The 23,254-nt window shown below is 46.2% G+C and overlaps 1 protein-coding gene across 1 annotated transcript; it reads left to right on the top strand.

The window, feature by feature from the left end:
- The first annotated feature begins 789 nt into the window (after positions 1-789).
- On the top strand, positions 790-22,300 carry LOC149337088 (uncharacterized). Its single transcript, XM_089554323.1, has 9 exons — positions 790-896; positions 2,984-3,066; positions 6,831-6,916; positions 10,887-10,976; positions 13,389-13,418; positions 16,373-16,405; positions 19,240-19,302; positions 20,678-20,728; positions 22,250-22,300. The coding sequence occupies exons 1-9, from the start codon at positions 790-792 to the stop codon at positions 22,298-22,300; spliced, it is 594 nt and encodes a 197-aa protein (XP_089410449.1).
- Positions 22,301-23,254: the final 954 nt, after the last annotated feature.

The following is a 23,254-nucleotide window of genomic DNA, read 5'->3' as shown; positions in this document are numbered from 1 at the left end:
AGTATCTATGCGATGTGTGACGACGGACGTTTGGCCCAGGGATCCGTGACCGAAATCAAAAATGTCGCTGTACGACCGCAAAAGGCTGGCAAGGGCACTGGCATATTCGGGACGCAGGTCAGAGGCAACCATGGCTGAGATGCGGTCCTCCGGACTATGTGACGAGGCAGGCTGTGCAGGTACCTCGGCGCGACGGTCGGACAGCACAGCAGAAATAGTAAATGTGGACAAAGGTGACAGCTCGGCAAGGTAAATGCCCTCCGGGAGAACTTGCGAGGACATGCTGAAGTTGAGTACGGGAATGTAGGTGAGGTTGTTCTCGACGTGCACAATGTTATGAGGTAGGGTGATGTTGTGTTGTAGAGTGACGGCGGTGATGGGGTTGACAACGTAGTCGCCGTCAGGAAGGGAGGGGAAAGGTGACATGGGCACGTATACTGCCGCCTCGGGCGGTAGGCGAGTAAATGTACTGGAGCGGAGGCGAGGCTGGGAATGGTCAGCACTAGGGTCGTGAACACAATGGGGCAGGGCTAGGCGCAGAAGTCCGGAGGAACAGTCGATGAGAGCGGAATGGGCTGTTAAAAAGTCTAGGCCTAAAATGACGTCTTGAGGACAAGTAGTAAGGACGGCGAATAGCACAGGTACGTGGTGGCCGGCGATGCTAACGCGCGCAGTGCACATTCCGATGATGGCAGCAGTGTTTCCGTCAGCAACTCGAACTGTAGAGGTGTTAGCGGGCGTAAGAACTTTTTTGAGGCGCTGGCGGAACGACGAACTAAGGACTGAAATATGGGCTCCAGTGTCAATGAGAGCGGGCACAGGGACTCTATCTACGAGGACATTGATCAGGTTGCGGCGTGCTGCAATGGTCGAGACACAGTTGGCTGTCCGGGTCGGTAACGCAGCGTCACGTCCGGGCGCTGCGTCGCCTAGTTTCCCGAGTAGGGGTCTTGGTACGTTGGGGACAAGCTGCGGCGAGGAGTAGGTGATCGGGAACGGTGGGCCTGTGGCGATGGCGAACGGCTAGGACGACGGACTTGCTCAATGTTTTCGGCACGATGCTGTGCTGGGGTGACAGAAACGCGTCGCGGTGCATAATAGTCATGGCGGACAGGGCTGTAGTAGGGGTGAGAGGGGGGAGCCGGGCGGCTGCGACAATAGCGGGACGTATGGCCAGCCCGACAACAGACGAAGCAAATAGGCCTGTTGTCAGACGTGCGCCACTCCGCAGGATTGCGGGTGGTGTAGCGCGGTGTGTAGGGCGTTGTGTAGGGAGGGGTTGTCGTAGCAGCAGCAACCACTGGTATTGGCTGTGGTGCAGGGGGTGGCGTGGTAGGATTGCAAACGAGGCCCACATTCGCGAATTCTTGGCGGACAATAGCCTGTATCATAGCTATTGTTGCCTCTGCAGGAGGTGTTGTAAGTGGAACAGGAGTCAAGGCCTCGATTTCCCTGCGGACGATGGTAGTGAGGTTATTCTGACTTGAAGGCTGCTGCAAAGTGGGCAGATCGTCGCATGAGGATGTAGTCGCCGTGTTGGGAAGGCGCGCAAACCGATGGACGATGCGGCGCTGCTTCGCCTGTTCGAAACGGCGACACACTTGCAGGACTGAGTCCACCGTAGAGCAGTCTTTGCAGATAAGTATATTGAATGCGTCATCGGCGATACCCTTAAGTATATGGCCTACTTTGTCAGATTCGGTCATGGAGGTGTTTACCTTTCGACAGAGGGCGAGGACGTCCTGTATGTAGGCAAGGTAAGATTCGGTTGACGATTGAGCGCGAGTAGCCAGGTCGTTTTTGGCTGCGAGAGCTCGCCCAATTGGCTTGCCGAACAAGTCCTTAAGTTTTTGCTTGCAGATGTCCCAAGTAGGCATCTCCTGTTCGTGGTTGGTAAACCATGTCTTCGCAGTTCCCGCGAGATAAAAGATGATGTTTGCGAGCATTATGCTAGCATCCCAACGGTTATTCTTGCCGCACCTTTCATATTCGTCGAGCCAATCTTCAACATCCGTCTTGTCTTCGCCGTTAAAAATAGGCGGATGGCGGATTTTGGTTAAGACCATGTGGGCAGCTGGAGTGTCCGGAGCGGGAGGTGTGTCCTGGGAAGCCATGCTTACTGTGGCAGTCGGTGGTGTGAGTTCGGGGAGATGGCGTCCACTGCGCAAATCCAGGTTTCTGGCGCATAAATACGAGGAGCTGTGGCCAGGGGGATCGAAAGCACCTCCACCAAGATGTTACGGGGTAGTTCCGCTTGGGATTGCAGAGAGCGGACACGGAAAACAGGGCTTTAAAACCACAGGCGTTTACTGCAGGCACCAGCCGACACTGCTCGACCGTCGTCTTCTTCACAAAAACTCAAGGGCTGCTTCTTCTTCCTTCCTTATGCATGCACCGCCTAATGTAACAATATAATCGCTGATTCCCTGTTTTCTTCGATTAGATTGTTATGCTAGCCTGCCCCGGGGCCCGTAATTGGACTGAGTTAACAATCAGCTATAATACTGCAGTTTCTATATCCTTCACGTTACCGCGGTCTTACTTGTCATAGACACCCTTGGGCAGCTGAAACCGATACCCAAGCTACTTTAGAGAAGGTGTTAAATGGTAAATTACGTAGTGAACGCAAGGAAACTATTAGTGGTGGTATATGTTTGGTAATGTCTTTTTCACGATGTAAAAAGAATTTTCTTTCCTACCCTCTCAGATTGCGTATTGTAGATAGTTATCAAATCTTGACCCTGAGTACAAAAATCCTATGGATGTATAATATACAATTTACCAGTAAAAATACACATCCTGCTCAACAACAATAGACATACGAGTAAATTGGAACGAACCTCACTCCTGAACCGCTATGGGAGCAGTAGTTGGAAAATATTCGCTAAAGTTGGAGATGCACATAGTCTGGGCGCCGCTAGATTAAGCTTTTCACCGGGTTCCACTTTCGTTTTCGCTTAATTAGCCCTACACTTACTTTCAGAGCTCTGTTCTGCCGACAAAGACGCTGCCATGTGCATTTGCGAGACACCGTTCGAGGTCGTGTGCCTCTCTCTGTCTTGCTTGGTGAGTCGTTCTCTCTAAACTGGGACTTTTTCGCGTGGAGGCGGCAGGCCCACATAAAAACTGGATACACGAAAAAGTGAAAGATTTTGTAGGAAAAAGCCCTATATGCATAGTCAGTATATTCGCCTGTAGCCCTACATGCAAAGTGTACACTGATCGTAGATTCCATATAAACTTGAACGAATGCTGGTGTGGTACCAGTTCATGAAAAGCGTGATGCTGGGTTAGTAAATATAAACCAGTTAGCTCAGTTACAAGATATTCGCTAACGCGATTGCAGGAAGAATTACAACACAACATCAGCTTGTCGAGAAAGCGCAGAAAGAGTACGGAGTTGGGTTCCGCAAACGCATAGCGCATGAACTGCGAGAGAGGTCGATGCCGCTTGCGAGCAGAGACGGAGGCGATCTGCACGTGCTGGACAGAGGCGTCTTCTTTTCGGCTCGGCCTGGCCGCAGCATGGAGGCTAGTCTTTGTCCGACAAAAAGGCTAAATCAGGATTAGTACCTGATATCATTGTGATATGTGGCATGTCCACGCCATCTATCGGGATGTAGAGAAGTGTGAGAGATGCGCAGACTGTGCGATGTTTCCTACAGGATGGCTAAACTGAAATGCCCGAATTTCAAGTCTTGCACTTGGATTATTTCGAAGCACCACAGATTTCCACCCTTTTGTCCTAAACTTCAAGTGTATATAACTAGCGGTTGGATTTTGATTTAAACGAAAAGAAACGATAAATACGGCGACTGCAATTTTCCGAATGAGATTTTAACTGGAAAGCGTCAGTATCCTTAACATGCACGCCACAGCTATCTGGCCATTGAGTACAGAGGTACACTCAGAAAAAAAATAAAGTTAAGAAAGTACAGAAACCAGGGGCGTGAAGAGATACTTGTGCCGAGAGTTTAGTAGCGTGGTTGTGCATTTTGGACGGGAAGACGTCAACTCCACCCAGTCTGCTAGTGAATCTTTGTTTTCTCACTGACAACACCTGCTCAGCGCAGTTACATGGATAACAATGTTCCTCCACTGCTTGTAAGGACACTGACGTGAAACTATGTATAAGGGTATCAAACAAGCTAGTTGTTTGGCTACCAGGGCTGTTCAGCGACAGTTCCATCAGTGCTGTCGAAAATGCAGACCACATCAGGCTCCGTGCTGTCACTCAACCCAGCTGAGCAACCCAACGCTTGTATGACAACCCAGTTTTTATAGGTAAATTTGCACTTGCGTGTTTGCGTGAGTGATCCATTATGCAACGTTTGTTGCATTCGTACAATGCTGTCATGAGTTCCATTTCTAAGCACACTTATTTGTGCATTCATTACTAGGAAATTGACTGCTTGTGGTGACAAAAATTCCAAGGCACACTGAAGTGGTTTTTGTCCGCACTGAAATACACCATCATATGGCCATTAAGAACCTCTGATTCAGCGATATAAAATAATTCTCGACGAAAAAAAAATAGAAAACTGGGTTCTGAGGTAAACACTTAAAAAAGTCCACCGAATTTGAATAATTTGACAAGATGTGTTAGGCTTCAGCATATATACAGTTCATGAAGTTTCTGAAAAAAAAAATGCATTTGCAGGTATGTGCAGTTGCAAATGAATATATTAAGAAGGGCGCTACGCGCACCAGATATCTTTCAAGACTTGTGATTGGGGTCTTGAAGTATATCTGACGCACTCTGCGCCATTCGTGTGTAGCATGATCTTTATAATGGGAGAGATGGGCATTGTGCCTTAATTTCAGACTCTGTCCACTAGAGGTTTCAGCACCACGCCAGTGGACATGTCTACTCTTTACAAGGTTGTAGGCTCCTTGTACAGGCGAAGAATTGGAACCCGGTCTTTTAGTGGATGCGAGATGGCTGCTTCTACACAAAATTGTGCGGCTGTGTGCGTTTTTGTTTCGCCCTTCACGGTCATACCGCGTTGCCTATGCTTAAAATCTGCTCTTTCACCTTCTCCGCAGGGAACAAACGGTCTGCAGTGCCTGGCTTACTTGACCCACGGTGAGCATTAAGCTCTTCGTATAGCCACTGTCATGGCTGAGCTTTCAGAAACATATCTTCTTTCGTTTGAGTAATGTAGGTGTATGCAGTACTGGAACTCAGCACTGAAATAAATCTCCTCGTGTGAGATGGCGTGATGAACTCGGAAGCGTGTTTTGTGGGCCTAAATTAGCCATGGCTGATTCCATCCGAAAAGTCTGAGTTATGATGCTCGCGATGATGAAATCATCTTTAAAAAGCTGATGTTTCATTGGTGCATACATTACAAAAATAATTTGCCCCAAAAAATGTTTGATCGATTTAGCAGCAAAAGCTTGCAAGGGGACGGGACGGGAGGGGGGGGGGTTAACAAGGTGCAGGAAAAAATACAAAATAGTGAGTGCGTGGCGTTAATCTATTTAATTTTTATAGCGATAGCTCTACTATGTGCAAAAGTCGATCTCCGTGTCGGTGCTGTCCTTGTCCCTGGCTGACCTTGATGAGCCAGCATAGCAACTGCATCGCTTCGTCAAACTGCGCATAACAGGAAGTATATCACGACCACCACGATTCACTATGGTCCATCATGGTGTCATTGGCACCATGTCCATCATGGTGCCATTGCCGTTCACCTTGACCTTGGCCCGGGTCAGTTCCAAAAGCAGTGCCGCCGTGTGGTCTCGGTGGTTATGGCACTCGGTTGCTGACCGGAACGAAGCGGGTTAGATCCCGGCTGCGGCGGTCGATTCTAGATGCTCGTGCCCTGTGCGATGTCACTGCACTTAAAAAACCCCATGTGGCCGAAATTTCCGGAGCCCTTCACTACGGCGTCGCTCATAGCCTGAGTCGATTTGGGACGTTAAACCCACATAAACCATAAACCACTTCCACATAGCCTCCACATTTCCACACATACATAGCCTTCACTGATTACGAGAAAGCATTTGAGTCAGTGGAAACCTCAGAAGTCATGCACGAATTGCGGAATCAGGGTGTAGAAAAGTGTTATGTGAAAATATTGGAAGATATTTATAACGATTGCACAGCTACCATACTCTCTCATGAAGTCAGCAATGAAATTCCAATAAGGAAGGGTGTCATGCAGGGAGACAGGGAGGAGGCATCGGAGGCCCGGATTGGGGAGAGTTGGATATAAGAGTTAATAGAGAATACCTAAGTAATCTGTGATTCGCTAATGACGTAGCCTTGCTGAGTCATTCAAGAGATGAGCGCAGAACATGATCAAATTGTTAGACAGGCAGAGCAGTGCTGTCGGTCTGGAGGACTTATGCAGGACTTATCTCCCGGCTTCCGCTTCTCGAGTATTGCCTTTGAATGAAGAAAACCGTACTAAGCGACTTTGACCGGGTGGATCTTGTTACTGTGGCTGACTATCTCGAGTTGGGACTGTCACAAGCACCAGCACTCAGTCTTTATATATTATGGTTAAATTGTTTTTTTCAGGAAACAAAATGGCGCAGTATCTGTCTCGCATATATCGGTGGACTCCTCAACCACGCCGTAAGTCAAGGGAGGAAGGTGGGAGTGAAAAAAAAAAGCGAGAGAGGGGCCGTAGTGCAGGGCTCCGGAATAATTTCGACCACCTGGGGATCGTTAAGTACACTGACATCGCACAGCACACGAGCGCCTTTTCACTGCATGTTTTCGGGGTTGGTTAAGCAGCAGAAATTACAGTGTGCGTTACAATGCCTCTCTGGCTGCTAACAAATCTGCAGGAGATGAGCCAAATGTTTTTCTACTTCAGATCTGAACGTCGTCACCATCCTACTGGCAGTCTTCCATGGAGCATCGGCAGTCGCTTCTCTGATTCTATTTCTGGGAGCCACGAACGTAAGGATTTCTGACTTCGTTTTTGAAGGGAAGCCGGGAAAAGTGTTAGCTGATGCCTTTGTGGCGTTGCAGTATGGCCAGAAAGCTGGGACCCACTTATACGAACGAATTGTGCTCCCTGGTTAAGCCTATGTGTTAAATTCTTCCTGCTATCCTTCCGAGTCTTTTTAAAAGCACTCTGCAGCTATACACCGTATTTGTGGCACACAACAGACCAACCGACTGCTTCAAACTACGACTAATAATCAATTGAACGGCCGAAGTTGCTAATATCTGTCATGCAGTTAAGATAACCGATGGCCGCTAAGGGTAGCGGAGTGGTTGCAAGAGCATGCAAGCGTAGAAGGGGGCGGCTAATAAGTTAGGTGAGCGGATGACATTAAAAAGTTTGAGAGGACAACGTGGCCTAGGCTGGCACAGGACATAGTTAATTGAAGAGATACGGGAGAGGTATTTGTCCTGAAATTGCCTTAGTCGGGGTGATGATGATGACAAGCGTGAGTGCTGAAGCGTTCTTCCTTTATGTGAAAGATTAAGTCGGGCCATCGCTGAAGCCATGACCTTGACCTTGATATTGCGGCACTGGATTCGAACCTGCTGCTTCTCTGGTCACTGCACTAGAACGCTATGCTATCGGCACCTCGTGTTAAACGGCAACGCACACTCACGTTGTGCATCGCACGTCACTCTCTTCATCAACTTCCATCTGTTGCGCGAGCAGATCAGATCAACATAACCTCGATCAGAGCTTAGCCTGAGTCTAATATCGTCGCCAGACGCGGTGACGACCCAGCAAAGCATTAAAGGGCAACTCCGGCGATTTTTCGATGAGCATCGATTGAAATGAAATTTTAAGTCTGTATTCTTTATGATAGTCTGATGCCTCATGTAAAATTTCGCATCTGAAACCGGCGTAGTTTTTCCGCAAGCGAATTTTCAAAGCAAGCGCTCCTCGACGCGAGCGGCACCCACTGATCGAGCAACTTCTACAGGCCACCCTGTTCTGTGACGTCACTGGCGGGGCGGCGTGTCAAGCTGGTCGGGCGCGCGCTGGCGCTGGCAGTGCAGGGGAAAACTGAAAATTAGTTTTGAGGAAAGTAAATGACGCAGTAATGGACACCCGAACCGCGACGTAAGGGAGGAGTGAAAGAAGAAAGGAAAAAAGAGGTCCGTAGCGGAGCTCTCCGGAATTATTTCGACCACCTGTTCAATTTCGCGCCATCTCAACGTGCCTGATGTGATGTGTACGCCAGAGTGATGGGTCACGGCAACTTCTGTTGTGCTGTGGGGTGCACAAATTCTTGATCTGTGACAACGGGCGTGATCTACCATAGGTTTCCTAGCGATAAAAACCTTCGCGACAAGTTGGTGAGAGCTGTCCGCCGTGTAAACTGGTCTCCGAGGAAGCATTCCCGCTTGTGCTCAGAAGATTTCGCGCCAGATTGCTATGAAGACAGCGTGTACTTCAAAGAGAGTTTTGGACTCGCTAAGGCTTCGTTCAACTGGCGCTTGAAGGCATATTCTGTGCCAACGTTATTCTAGCACAACCGTCTATAGCAGCGGCCAGCTGTACGAAGCGCGGCCGTCAAGAAGAAGCGGTATGTTGGATTTTAGAACTGTAGTTGGCGTGAACTCACTTCCAATAGCTCGCCGTCGAGACAAAGCTTCGCAAAGAGAGGACTGTTGGTGATGCATGCCCCTGTAAGGACGTTGTGCACCGCGGCAAAGTTCCGGCAGCAGATTCTTTCATCAGGCTGGGTCGGCCGGCGCTGGCCACACGAACAGCTGTCGGCGGGAGCATCTCATTAACTTTTGTTCTGACGACTCTGTCACAAATGCATGCACGAGAAATGACTCAAGTAATCACTTCTCCGAGTTCAGACGGCCTCCGTGCTGCAGGTTACGCGGCCTGTGGTGTGACTCGGCTGGCTCGGGCGGCGGTGGATCATACCTGAAAAGCGACTCGTCCAGTCCAAAATCGTCGAATGAGTCGTCTTCTAAAGACTCGCTGGTCTCGGAAAAGCTGTCCTCCGCGCTTTCAGTCATGTCGACAGCGCGGCTCAGGGTAGTTGTGATATCTTCGGGGACTTCACAGCGCGGCGAACCCGCTCGTGACGTCACAGTCAACACCGCACGGAGGCACCTCCCCGGTTTCGGTTTTGCGGTTTCGGTTTCGAGTTTTGCGTTTTTTGCTGTTTAAAAATTATTTTACGGTTGCTTTTGAAAACCTTCTATAGTACACATTACAGGAGGTTCTTAGGAACACAGAACAGCCATTAACTTAAAATGGCTGAAAAATCGCCGGAGTTGCCCTTTAAACACGTGCTTTCGCAAGTTCAATCGGTTTAGCTACGCTAAAACCCTGCTACTTTTTGTTAACCAAACCTCGCAAGCACTAGGCTATCCTTCCCTCGTTGAACGTACCTAGTGAGGCACACGCCCTACATTAGGGTGCTGTTGGTGAAATATTTAGGGGAATCCCCCAAGGTGGAGTTGATTTGTAATAAGGGAGTAATTACTCATTGACATCCACCCAATCGCAGCCATATAGCTACAAAGGAAAGCTATATAGCTTTCTCAGAAACTTCGCAGCTAAATAAAAATTCCTCCTGGTCTGGGGTTCGAACCCGGGACCACCGCTTCACCGGAGCATTCGCTCTAACAATTGAGCTAACCGGGACGGCAAGCTTATGGTAGGGCGAGAGCGAATTCACCAATAACTCGAAGTAGGAACAGTGTTGGTCACATGTTTAGGGGAATCCCCCAAGGTGGAGTTGATTTCTAATAAGGGAGTAATTACTCATTGACATCCACCCCATCGCAGCCATATGACTACAAAGGAAAGCTATGCAGCTTTCTAAGAAACTTCGCAGTTAAAAAAAATTCGTCCTGGTCCGGGGTTCGAACCCGGGACCACCGCCTCACCGGAGCAGTCGCTCTACCAATTGAGCTAACCGGGACGGCTCGCCCAATCGTAGCCATATGGCTGCGAGTAAGTGGATGTCTGAGTAATTCTTCCCTTATTATGCAGGTGCTGTTGTGCGAGAGTTACATTTATAGATTTCTTTATGAACGTCTACAGAAAATCTCCCATGATAGCACGTACAGTGAAACGCCAGTTCCCTTAACGTTTTATTTTGGATGTTATAACAAAGTCTGCCTACATGTAATTTTACGGCTTGTGTAATGGCACTGTGAACGGCTAATAGCGCCGACTTGAACTTATATGTAATTTTTAACTCATTGATTTCTGCAGTGTCAGCGCTGTCTTGATTTAGACCACAACGAAGTCGTTAACGCCTACCAGAATTGCCGTCCTGAGCCTACAGATTAGTATATGTCCCCCTCCTGTACAGGAATAGACAAAGTCAGATGATTGAAATTATTGACAATTTTCTAAACTAGGCAATTCCACGCTGCCTCTTATATGAAGCAAAAGTAATCACTTTGCTTATTAATTCGACAGCATTAACCTTCACATTATGTGATTTCGCATCCTGCGTGAGTTTAAGAGTTCAGAACGTTTGACTGCAGCTTTGTTAACTTCTGTGCACTGGTCTCTTAGTCACTGCCGCGCGCACACATATGGAAATAATGCATGCCTATAAGGAGTGATAAACATCATTATAGGACACCTGTGTTTCATTGTCTCACTCTACTGAAGCACTGATTTCAGGAAGATGTATTGAGTTCAATGGAACGAAATTATCTTTTGCTGGGGGGACTACAGCTACTATAAATTTTTGTGCGGCAATGTGCTGATCACACCACGTGTTGCCCCGATAGAAACAGAAAGCTCTCTTTTTCACTGAAAAACAATCAAGATGGAACCTTGTACTTTATGTTTATTTTTTTTTCTCCGCAATCTTCCTGTATATGGGAACATTCGAATCTGGAATTTGTAAACTGCACAGTGCTTAGGGTACATACATTCTCTTAATTTGTAAATCCTCTCCCACTTTCTTTGCAGGGGAACAGGGGCCAAGTGGAAACGTTTATACTCTTCGCTAAAGTGCGAGTTCTGCTGCTCGCGCTCGAAATCGGACTTATCGTTTTTCTGGTGAGTACAGACCATTGCGGCGTCATCTTCTTCCTACTGGTCTTATAGACCTACTTGTGTTTTTTTGCTTGAGAAGACGGCGAGGAGTCAGGGATGGCCACTGGTGACGCCACTGGGAGAGCTCTGGAATCGCCAGCGCTGCAGCCAGCTGTCGGCATTTCTAATGCCTAAAGAAAAATGCTTCGATGAAGAATTCATAACAATTCGAAGAATTGCTTTGCACAGCCTCAGCAGCAGCCCTCATTGATGCAGATTGCTCTCTCTTGCATAGGAACAACTTCCCCATTGCTTAGGTGCGCTTTGCTTTCTCGGCCGTTGACTAGGGGAATCCCACCGTGCCCGGCGTACGGGCCCATCAATTCGGCTTTCAATTCTGTCTTCACTGACAACTGCGGAACGCAACTGAATATGACCTGCAGCCTGTTTTATTTCTGCTTAATGCCCTACCAGGACCGCCTCACACGTTTGTTATTACTGCCTGAAATAATTAGTTTAGCATTCTTTAGATCGTGTTTTCTAATTACCTGCCCACTTTGTTCACTAAGCCGCAAGAGATAATGTCAGATGTTGACGCAGGATTCAGTGTATTCAGCAATCAGTGCACTGCGCCCCTTGCGCATACATAGCCCGTATCATCCGCTGACCACCGTGATGCTTTCAAACAGTCCAGATAATTAGACTGCAAGGAGGAGACGCGCCATTTTTCTCCCTGAATCTTTCGTCCTGCGGCAGTCGTGGCTACGCTACCGACGCTGATTACCTGACCCCGCGACACTACAGACCTGATGCTTCGCTGTGCAGGTTGCCGTCCCCCTTCCTTTGCTATCCCCTCAGTCATCCAAAGAGACCACTACATGTGTGCGTCTAAAACAACCTTCTAATCATATTGTATGAAGTTAAATATCATATCCCGGCATTTAATGAATTTTGCTATCTACCTCAGCGCTGCAGCTATCAGATTTCACTCCACTTCTCGTTGTGCTCTCCTCGGTGTAGCCAGCGACGGTGTTTGGCTCGTTCAATGCTTTTCAGCTCCTCCGATTTAGACTACGACGTTATTGCAGTTTGGTTTGGTTTATGGGGTTTAACGTCCCAAAACGACTAAGTCTATGAGGGGCGCTTTAGTGGAGGACTCTGGATAATTTCGACCACATGTGGTTTTGTAACTTTCACTCTCATCGCACAGTACACGGGCATTTAGTATATCACCTCACTCGAAATGTGACCGCCGCTGCCGGAATCGTCCCCGCGTCTTTCCGGTCAGCAACCGGAAAGACGCGGTAACAGGGCAAAACGAAGAAGAAGCAGCGCCCGTGTGTGTGTGTCTTTCTTCGTTCTGCCCTGTTACCTGCGCTGATACAGATAAGATAAGCATCGCAACCACTGAGCCACATCAGTGGCTGCGGCTGTATTCTGATATCCGATTCCGGCAAAGGGTGTCATGCGCAAAGCCGCTACCAAGGGCCGTGAGTTGTGGAGCAGCGCAGACGTCGCGAAGAACTTTTTTCAGGCGAAAGCCTTTAATTGCTCTCACTGTGGTCCGTCAACAAAGCGGGTCACACGCGTTTAACTCGGGAACTAAAAAAGATGGAAGAAAGGCAATGCTTTCATCACATAGAGGAGGACAAAATCAACCAAAAAGCAGAGTTTTATTACTTATTATTAATTAGTTAATTAATTATAGGCAGAAATGTCGAAATTGCGTCGAAATAGCGCGGAAGTCGATATAGTCACGGGAACGGTGTGACGTCACATCCACCGGGAGTCGTCACGGTATAGTGAAAATTGTCACAGAATAGTCGGAAAAATGTCGCATTTGTATCAAACTAGATGAAGAAATGTGTAATTGAGCGTAATTATAACACTTAAAATCCCCGAAAGATGTACAATTTGGATATCGATAGAGCCACGGGAACGGTGTGACGTCACATCCACCGGAAGTCGTCACTGCGTAGTGTCCTCGGCTTTTGCCTATCAACATTTTAGTAGCCGAAGTGTCCTCGCAATTGTTTCCTTAGTTTTTGGGAGCTGCAGGCGTTAAGTAGCTTGAGGTTTGCTGTACAGCCACAGTACAACAGAGTTAAGCACTTTTTTTAGTGCGCTGTTCGGGTCACTTCAGCAGCGCCTACATTGAGATTGAGGCGAAATGCGAAAACCCTCTCCATCGTGTGCTGACTTTCCTGTGCTGGTTAATGAACCCTACTTGGCAGTAATTCACAACACGTCCTTAACAGGAGGGCTGGTGCAAGCATTGTGCCTGCCCTCTTTGCTGTTCGAAAAAAAAAACTATATATTATTAGATCACGGAAAACCACGAGTATTCCCCGGTTTAGGTTGTGGCTGTTAATATTTTCCACTTTTTACGCAGTGATTGGGTAAATAAGTAAAATGCTTCTTTTTGTTCTTTTTCAGTTCAGCTCATCGACTACGAGAATCGATCGTGTAAGTGACTTTCTGCAACGTAAAAAGTATGGTCCAGAGTTATGTACGGATCGCCGAGTCATTTTTATGCAATTTTTAAAAAGTCGGGTTATTTATTGAGTCGCTTCATCGTTTTTTTTTTCCCCCACAGCAATGATGCTTCCTAAACGAGCCTGTTTCTTTGAGTGACAACGCAAAATGCTGATATACTCATAATCGCAAAGCTGATGGCAATGATTAGGAGAAAAAGCGTTGTTTAGCTCCTTGAAAGCATGGGAAACATGATGTCGGCAGCTTCTTGTGAACATAATTTATGTGTTCCTTCAGAGGTGCAGGACAGAAGAGACAGTCTCAAGTTTCGCTGAGCCACTCAAAGCTGCCTCGTGCAATAAAAAGCATCGGTCGTAAAACTGCGTCTCCGCATAAAAGTTTGGCTATTCATTTTTCAGCCATGAAGCTAGGTACTGCAGTACTGTCGGCCTAATCAGTTTACTGAAAACAGAGCTGCAAATTAAAGTGATCCCTTAATGGTGTGAAAATGCATTTCCAAGCCTCCAAAAGAACTAAACCATACCGACCGCATAATACGTATATAACGTCTCAGTTTTTCCACCTTTTGACTTTTAGGCTCCTTTGGGGCTTTACTGCCCCATATCACTCCTTCACATAACAGCCGCCGCGGTGGCTCAGTGGCTATGGTGCTCGGCTGCTGGCCCAAAAGACGCGGGTTCGATCCCGGCCGCGGCGGCTGAATTTCTTTGGAGGAGAAATTCTAGAGGCCCGTGTGCTGTGATATGTCAGTGCACGTTAAAGAACCCCAGGTGGTCGATATTTCCGGAGCCCTCCACTGCGGCGTCTCTCATAGCATTAGTCGCTTTGGGACGTTAAACCCCACAAAACCAAAACCAAACCTTCACATAACCATCAGCAGATGAAAGTAGCGCTTGCGGCTTATCACATTCACTGCAGTGTATTCGCGATCTGTGCACCTCCTTTGCCAAAAGTTCGTAGCCTGCGGGGCTACGAACTTCTGAGAGACAACGTGCGGCTAGTAATGCATTCCCAGCGTTCTGAATCGCCTGAAGGAAAGAAGGTGTCTGGTTGACCACCTGCGACATGTGCGACTTGCGCGAATACTGAGAAGTCTCACTAGACGGCTTAGAAGGAAGCCTCCCGGGCTGAAACTCCAGACAAAAGTCACGTGTAACTTCTAACGCATGGCTTCAGCTTCCTCATCAGGCACAGTCACAATGCCGCCAGTGGTTAGCTGCGGCTGCGGACGGTCAAGATCTATTTATTTACAATACTGCCAGTCCCATCAGGGACCATAGCAGGGGGGCGAACAAACATGCTAAAAATTCGAGCAGTACACTCTGGAATTCATAAAAAAAAATGAATACAAATCAAACACAGGTGAACAGAAAGGAACAAGCGAAATAAAAAGAAAGGTAAACATTAGCAAGCAAAAAGAAGAATACATGTCTAGGAGTCAGGTGGAGCATTTCCATAAGGAATTCAATTAGAGCACATAGGAACACAGGAGCGAAAAAAAGAAACAAAGAGACTTTCTTCACGATTACTGAACAATCTAATGAAGCGTTGAGAGGCGGTTGAGTATGTCAGTGAAACTGCATTATTGATTAATTGATAAGGATTCTATCCGTAACGTGAACTGAGATAATGTGGCTGCAGTTATGACTGAGGGATAAAGGCGATTCCATTCTCTGATCACGAGGGGAAAGTAGGAATACATGAACGTGTCGTTATGGCATGAGTATTCTGTACCGCGCGTGCGTGTTTATGCCTGGACGGACGTGATTGTGAGAAAGATATGTATTTTGATACGCCTATCTTGTAGTAGTTGTGGATCAGGTGAAATAAAAATTTCAGTCGTGCTTGTTGGGCTCTTGATGGCAGCGTCGCTAAACCCGAAATAGCCGCGAGGTTAGTTGGTGAATCAGTACGCTTATATTTGTTGTGTATAAACCGCAATGCTTTACATAATTACTGGCGCGCAGCAAACGTGGAGGCCATGCGTGTCTCTTCCTTTACCAGTTAGCTGTAGTGTACTAGTATCCACGGCTCAGCTCGTATACCTTGCTGGTATATTTGGCACAGCGCTTGCTGCTCGCTGTGTAGTGATGATGCGTGGCCACTATGGTCATGTCTTTTGTCCAGAAGAGGTGGATGCCGTGCGTCACGCGGGCATACGGAGACAAAGATGTAGGAATTATCACAAACGTCAGCTTTAGCCATATTAAAAAAGACCACACTCTGCCATACCGAGAGCAATAACTGGTGCGCTTTCGTGCTACGCCCAGGCGGAACTGGACGAAGCTGCGAAGTGTGTGTCTGCGTAGAAGCTACTTGCGCATTACCTATCGATAAAAAATGTGCTTTCCATTTAAGCACTAGTTTCACTAATCCGATCCACAGAGTCATCAGCAATGAGTTTCTCATTATAGATGCTAATTTGCGCCCAAGCTCTACTCCACTTGCAAGGTACGCGAGGAATTTTGAAAGTGCAGCCGAGGCTCTCAAACCGCCGAGGCGGATTCAACCGATGCCTTCGTCTAGGGAAAGTGAAGGTCTAATGCTGTCTATTTCTTTATTTTTATGTAGGCTTGGAAAGAGCGAATATTTTAAGAGATTTCTAACCGACTACTAACAACATAAGCCACCCGTATGCGAACTTTATGGCGGAAATTTTGTCCGTGGTCTCAGCATCATGATATAATTTACATGTGCAATGTTCTTGAAAAATTAAAGGAGAGCAGTTTTATCCTCTTAACCTTGATGTGGCTAAGCCATCTCAGTTCGCATTTCCGAGGGCCTAAAACGGGCCCACAACTGCTTGTAATGTTGCTATAGCGCACCTGCGGCACACACGGCACTCTGGCAGTACACATCTATTATAAACGGTGGGTTCGTAGCCGTGGGTCTCATTGCGTTGCCATTCTTTATAATATTTTTAGGGCCCCAAGTTCATAGAAGCCTCCTTTTTACGGGTAAGTGAGCTTCCCCGGCTACATTACCTGAAAAAAAAGCACGACCTGCGACTAAACTCAGCCGTCTATGTACTATATACCTTACGGAGTTGTCCAAATTAGCGGCGCATCTATGGCAATATGAATAGGGCTTAACTGTGGAAATATAATTATGGCTATCTTAGAGGAGAGCTTCCTTGCAGAGTATGATCACAAAGCACTTACCGTATTTTCCGGTGTATAACACGCACCCTTGTATAGGACGCACCCCCATATATGCAGGGTGTCGCTGAAAAAGCTGGTATATAAGACGCACCAGTGTATAAGACGCACCCCAGTTTACTCAGTTAGGCTAGTGAGGCTTAATTAAACACGCTTGTGCGACCATCGCGAAATGCACCGCACCTGTGAGAGTGATCGAAAAAGGCAACACTCGCGCCATACCCGCCCACGTTTTAGCAAAAAAGAAAGAAAAACGAAAGAACTCTCCTTATGTACATAACAACATTTTTTTTTTTGCTTAAAACCTTTGAAGTCTTCATCTTCGGATGCGCTATCAGAAAGTTCACCCATTTCGGGAGGCAAAGCTGCTGAAACATTCTCTTCGCACTACGTACACGGAGCAAACATAGCTGCGAAGGGTGACTAAAAAAGAATGCCGGCTTGTCTTGAAAATGGCGAGAAGCGCGATTGTCGCCATCTTTTGGCATTTCACATTACTTTTGCTTGGGACCTCCAAAACGGCCATGCGTTCGTGATCCCGGAAGTCATCCCAGCCGTTTCATGATAAAGTTCACCTAAAAATGTTGCGCATGGCGGTAGCGGTATTCAAGCATTAACCATGTTACAACCGCGTTATTGGTAGCGATATTTTTTCGGCGAAAAAAGCTTGAACATGAGCCTGAGTAATTTCTGAACTCGCAAAAAAAACGAAAAATTCACATATAAGACGCACCCTTGTATAGGACGCACCAGCAAGATTTTTGAAAAAAAGGCGCGTCTTATACACCGGAAAATACGGTAATATAACGTTTCATTGACGATATTTTCTTAATTTGTATACGTGGTGAAGCAGCAGTTTTAAATTTGATTACAGAGTTTAACAGGGCTGACCCGTTCAGCAAATTTTACAACCAATAGTCGCACCACAGTTTCTCAAAATCGGTTCGTTACCAAGGTCTACAGGAAACCTATGGATTCTCGGCAGTATTTGCATTTTGAGAGCGGCCAAACAGGGCACTGCAAAAAGGCCATCTCTTACAGCCAACGCCATAGACAGTCGCTTTAGGCGACACTGCTCAGGAAAAGACGACTTCAGCTCTAATCGTGCAAAACTAAAAGGGGCACTGCTGCGCCAAAAATATCCCGCAAAAATAATTGATGACGCCATAGACAGAACGGGCAGACTGAACCGCAAAGAGATTGTCAGGAGTTCCATGGCTACCGAGAAATCTAGCCGCGCGAATCTAGTTCTAACTCTGACTCTGTTCCAAATGACTCGCACATTATAAGAAGACACATTAACATGCTGACTCTAAGTTAAAGCTTCAAATCTACTTTTACGAAGCCTCCGCGGGTCGTGTACCTACGAAACAGAGACATTCGTGACCTTTTAACGTCGTCCAAAATTTTCATTCGTTTAAGCGCGGTCTGCGCACCCTGCAACAAACGTCTTTGTCAGGTCTGCGTCCAGAGGATTGCATCAACCGCCGCTTTCATCACAGCCTCCTACCTTTATCATCAAAATAAAAGCAAACTTTAGATGTGGCAGCTCGAACGTCGTATACTTTCTTGAGTGTTCGATGTTTGAGCTTCTTAACATTGCTGGTCACGAATTCAGTAACCTGAAAACAACCATCCTTGAATCTAACTTCCGCACGCACCATGAAGAGAAGTGCGAGAATCGTATCTCATCTATAAATCGAAAACAGCCCCTCAGGACTTATGAGAGCCCTCGGAAACTGAGCTGTCTACTGAAGAATCAAATTCGTAATTAAATTCATAGTTTATTTATTTATTTATTACTTATTACAGATACCTGCAGCGCTCAAGGGCATTATTGCAGGGGGGGGGGGGAACAATAACTTCTGCTCATTTGGCCGAAAGTGCACATAATAACAGAAATACAATCACACAACTAATAGATGAGGAAAAACATGCACTGAAGGAAGACAACCACGCTCCACAAATAAAATAACACTAATGAAATGAAAAAGACACGCGCAAGACAACTGCGCGCCACGTCACACATCAGATAAAAATGCGCGGAATTGACCTTCCGTGCAGCACTCAGTGACGCCGGCTGGTAGCCTGTTCCACTCATTGATCGTCCGTGGAAAGAACGAGGTTTTGTAAACATCTGTGCGACACTTAATCTCTCGGGTCTTCCACAGATGATCAACTCGTCTAGAAAAAAAATGAGGTTGAAGCAGATACCGGTCTTTCTCAATGCTCAGCTTTCCAAAATAGAAAATGGAAAAGACGCTTTTCACTCTTCTCACCAACCTTGCGCGGCGCAGCACCCAACATTTATTTCTATTTCAGTATCGTGTACTTGTACATAGCATATATTGCAGCCCTACCCCCTAACCTTTCTTCTATCGCTCCCCTCTTTCTTGCCTTCTCCATGTCCTCTCCCTGTCCTTTTATTGCCGCTAGCCGCAGTTCACGTGCGTAAGGTTCTGATAGCAGATGCCGCGACTAGCAACATCTGTTCCTTCCATTTTTATTTTTATTTTTTTGTTGCCAAAAAATAGCCACTAAAAGCAACAACCTCTTCTTAGGCTTTCCCTCTTCGAAGCGTTGGATCTTTTTCTACAAACTCAGCACCTGTAATGCCGCTTATTCTCTCTCAGATTTTCAGAGCAATGGTCCGAGGACAAAAAGGGGGAAAAAATTCCCCAGATACCGGCGGAAAAGTAAGTGTTTCATTTTTTTTTCATTGATGGCTGGCAACGCTACAAGCATTCTAGCGTGCTTACTAAGCATCTCAGACTTTACATGTATGGCTGCATGCATCTTATATTTACATCCGAATTTTTATTGAATGAACTGCGCATGAACTTAGTAGCAAGGAATCAGAAGGCATTTGAGGAAATAATGCCAGGTCTTGCACACAAGACTTTTTTCCCTTTTTGCCTGTGCACTTGACGGCAACGCTTTTGCGTCCGAACTAATAGAGTTGCCGGAGACGACCAAAGACACGGTTGATTGGAAAGATTTGGCAGAGGCTTGTGACATGCTGTGGACACGATTAAGCAGATGATGACGACTACTGTATGAATTCTCACGTATAGCGTGCATGTCAGCTTATGTAAGAAGTTGTTCTATGCATATTACACAGGTGAGCGTGGAATAGCAGGAATGTGACATAGGCGAAGTAGTAGCAGACGAAGAACTAGGTCTGGATAGAATACAGCGGCCTCTATGGTCAACCCGCTGGAATGCTTTCCTCCAGTATTCCCATGCAGTGCTTGTTTCGTGTGTGTTCCCGCTAATTCTGATTCCGCTTAGGAGCCCTGAGATCATGAAGCCCCAAGCTTATTCTTTGCATGGTAGGCTCTAGCTCCAGAACAACAGAACACTGGCAACAACAAGCAATGAGACCAGGGGCAGGATGACATACCTGTCGATGTCCACACAAGGAAAACACACAAGAATGGCGCCCAACAAATGCTTTCGAGATCCGCCTCACAAGCAGGAGTTTTGCATTTATGCAACGTGTTCTTGCGTCCTCTCCACTCCTATGTATGCGTGTCCGCCATGTTGTACTACATGTACAGCGTATTTGCTCCACCTAAATTCAAACGGCTGCCTTCAATCGGCTTTGCTAGAATCCGTAACTAAGACCAGACTATGAAACGTAAGAAACAAAGTCTACTGAAGTTATGGTTTTTGCTTGTTGGTCTTGTTGTTTGGCTAGAGAGAGCAGCGCGAAAACAGTGTGGGCTTCTGTGTTCTCGTCTTTTCGCTCTGCTACCTCTAGCCATTCAGCATAATGACTCGAAGAAGACTGATGTTTGAAGAGAGCATAATGTTACGTGCCCTACATTCGTCAACATGAACAGAACCGAAGAACAGACATGACTCTTCTGAAACACACTGACAGTGTCCACCTGACCTTTGGCCTTAAAATTAAAGTGACACTAGTTCCATGCCGCAAATTAAACTCTTCCAAGTTTATGGGATTTCACGAAATATGTAAATTCATCAAAATTTTCAAATTCTCAAGGTGCATAAATGCCTGGAGCTGCACAAAATTCCCATGTTTTCTTTTCTTCTTCTTCGATGCAGGAAGTCTTCGTAGCAATCCCGATAGCGCACATCGTGCTCTTGTTCGTAGACGTAAGTGCGCGCACAACTATTTTCACTAAGTGCGAATTCCGTACCTCCGGTCATACCGAGGAGCTTGGAGCTGCGCATTTTTCTGTAGCATGCAAAGGTATAAACAGTTACCGAAGTCACAATGACAGAAATGATTTTGCTTAGTGGTCTTATGTAGCACTAATTTGAGATGTTAAACAGACGACACTTGCCAATCACGCCAATAAAACGGGCAGCCTTCAAAGAGGGTGTCGGATGCAGTATTTTTTAATTGACTCCTACATGGAAAGTTCGGAATTTCTTGATCTTGCGTTAGACTAGAAACTACACAAGAAACCCACCACAGATATCCAGGCCTTAACACCATATTTTGCGAAACTAAGTTACTCAAATATTCATGCTTTCCCGTACCATATATCACTGCAGTTTATAGCCTGCAGCTATTATAATGTGATATAATCTTGAAAAGCGTCTAAGCAATGTGGCATAAAAAAGCTACAATGCATTTTAGTTACTTTTTGTTTCGTCTTTATCCCAGTTTGGTACCTTACATTCTTTTGGTACCTCCCAATCCGAATATTGGAAAAGTATTTGCAAAAGCCATTCCTACATAGGACCTGAGTGAAACCATCATTCTGTTGTATTGGGCCTATTGCCTGTGCTGCTTGTGACTAATATTGGCTTTTTGTGTTCCTCAATGCCTATTCAGTGCTTATAGAGACTTTATATGTATATTCCACTTTCTTATTTGTGTTTCTGTATGTGATTTACTCGACGAGTCCTGCAACATCCTCGTACACGAGGCTAGCAGTATGTAATAAGTAAATGAAATAAAATAAGCTCGTCGCAGTTGCTCACTTGTTAAGGTGCTTGGCTGACAATCCCGCGTACTGTGCGATGCCAGATCTCTAGGTGATCTAATTATCTTAGAACCCTCCACCGCAGCGTCTCTCATAGCACATGCCGGTTTGGGGCATTAAACCCGATATACCATACCTTTCCAATAACGGCTCCCTGGTCGTCGCCATGTTGCTCAATGGGCTGCTGTCCGCCTTTCGTGCTGAGGCAGCGGAACCGGTTGGCAGCAGTCCAGAGAAGAAACGTTTCGACGTCTCCCTCTCCCGTTGGAGAGGCCAATAAGAACGGACCAGGTAGCGCCGGTATCCTCCCTGCCCGCGTACACCAGATGCAGTAGCATGCTTTGCAGCGCCTCAGTGGGCTCTGTGTTCGGAACAGTCGACGAAGGAAACAACGGCGTTTATTCATGCGACTTCATCGAAAACTCTTGGAACAATGTAGAACATTTTTTTTAACTATTTGCTAAATAATTTATAACATGGACTATATCATAAGTTTAGCGAATCAAATAGGATGAAATTCGATTAGCTGATGGAATATCCGCACACCCTTTAATACTGATAGTCTTTATTCAAACTGCTTACACTGAACGTAAAAAACGAGACAATGTACTGGTTACATAACCAGGTGATTAATTTCGGATATCTGGTACGAATTGTTTTAGCCTCAATTTCTTTTTTCCAGTGTTTCGTCATCTGGAGGATACAAGTATTCGCCGACAAGATGGAAAGATAGACACGAAGAAAAAAAACGTATTGAGATCGGTGATTCACGTAGCGGCAATAAAATCTTTGATGTCTTGGACCGAGTTTGAAGTGTTTTACAAGTATTTCTCTTCGATGCTCCTGCCACAGGAACGAAAATTCGTCGTACGTTATAGGTAAATTTCGGAACATCAGGATTTTGACGAATAAAATTTTCATATGCTCAATGACTGCTTTAGGCACAGCGGTCACCTTCTCATGCTATAAATAAACAGAATGAACAATAAAGTATGGGTGAACTTCTCAATGCCCATGAAGGTCCAAAATTAAATAGTCTGGCACGTGGTGTTAAAGAAATGACTTCGTTATTGTACATCCCATGGAGTGGAACACTTAGGCTGTTCCGGTTAGGCCTACAAGGCCGGTTATGCACTAAACTCCTACATCTTCTCACATTTCTCCCCCAGAGTTTGTTAATGCTTTCGAGAAATACATTTTCCACTCAATCACTTATTTCGTCAGTAGCAAAGCTAAAGTCATTCTTATTAGGTCCACAATCGTGGGATATGAACGATAAACGCATCAACTGTGGCTTCATTACGGTGCCTTTTCGTGTTTTAGCGGAAGCCATGTTCAACACAGGCTGATTCTTTTCCGCGAACACTCTGCACTGCTTTTGCGCAGCACCCTGCTTCGAAGCCTTCCAATGATTTGACTTCTCGTCCTCTGCTCACTCGCAGAAAGCTCTTTGGAGAGTCTATAGACATTCGATGGCCTGTTATTTTTTTAATGTATACTGCAGTCCCAAAGAGGAGGGCATTTTTTAAGAACAGGCAATTTCCGTGACCTAACACGGAATGCGTACTGCTCTTGCACTAGACATGTTCGACAAAAAAGCGAAAGAACGAAAAAGAAACCAATAAATTGTCAATGGAATACTGAAAATGACCTTAACATAATAAGCCGACCATAAATGCACCTCCGT

Source organism: Amblyomma mixtum, chromosome 7, assembly GCF_055824585.1.
Source record: "Amblyomma mixtum isolate Tamu chromosome 7, ASM5582458v1, whole genome shotgun sequence".
Lineage (NCBI taxonomy): Eukaryota > Metazoa > Arthropoda > Arachnida > Ixodida > Ixodidae > Amblyomma > Amblyomma mixtum.
Note: the sequence above shows the minus strand (reverse complement) of the source record. Positions and strands in the feature narration are given on the sequence as shown.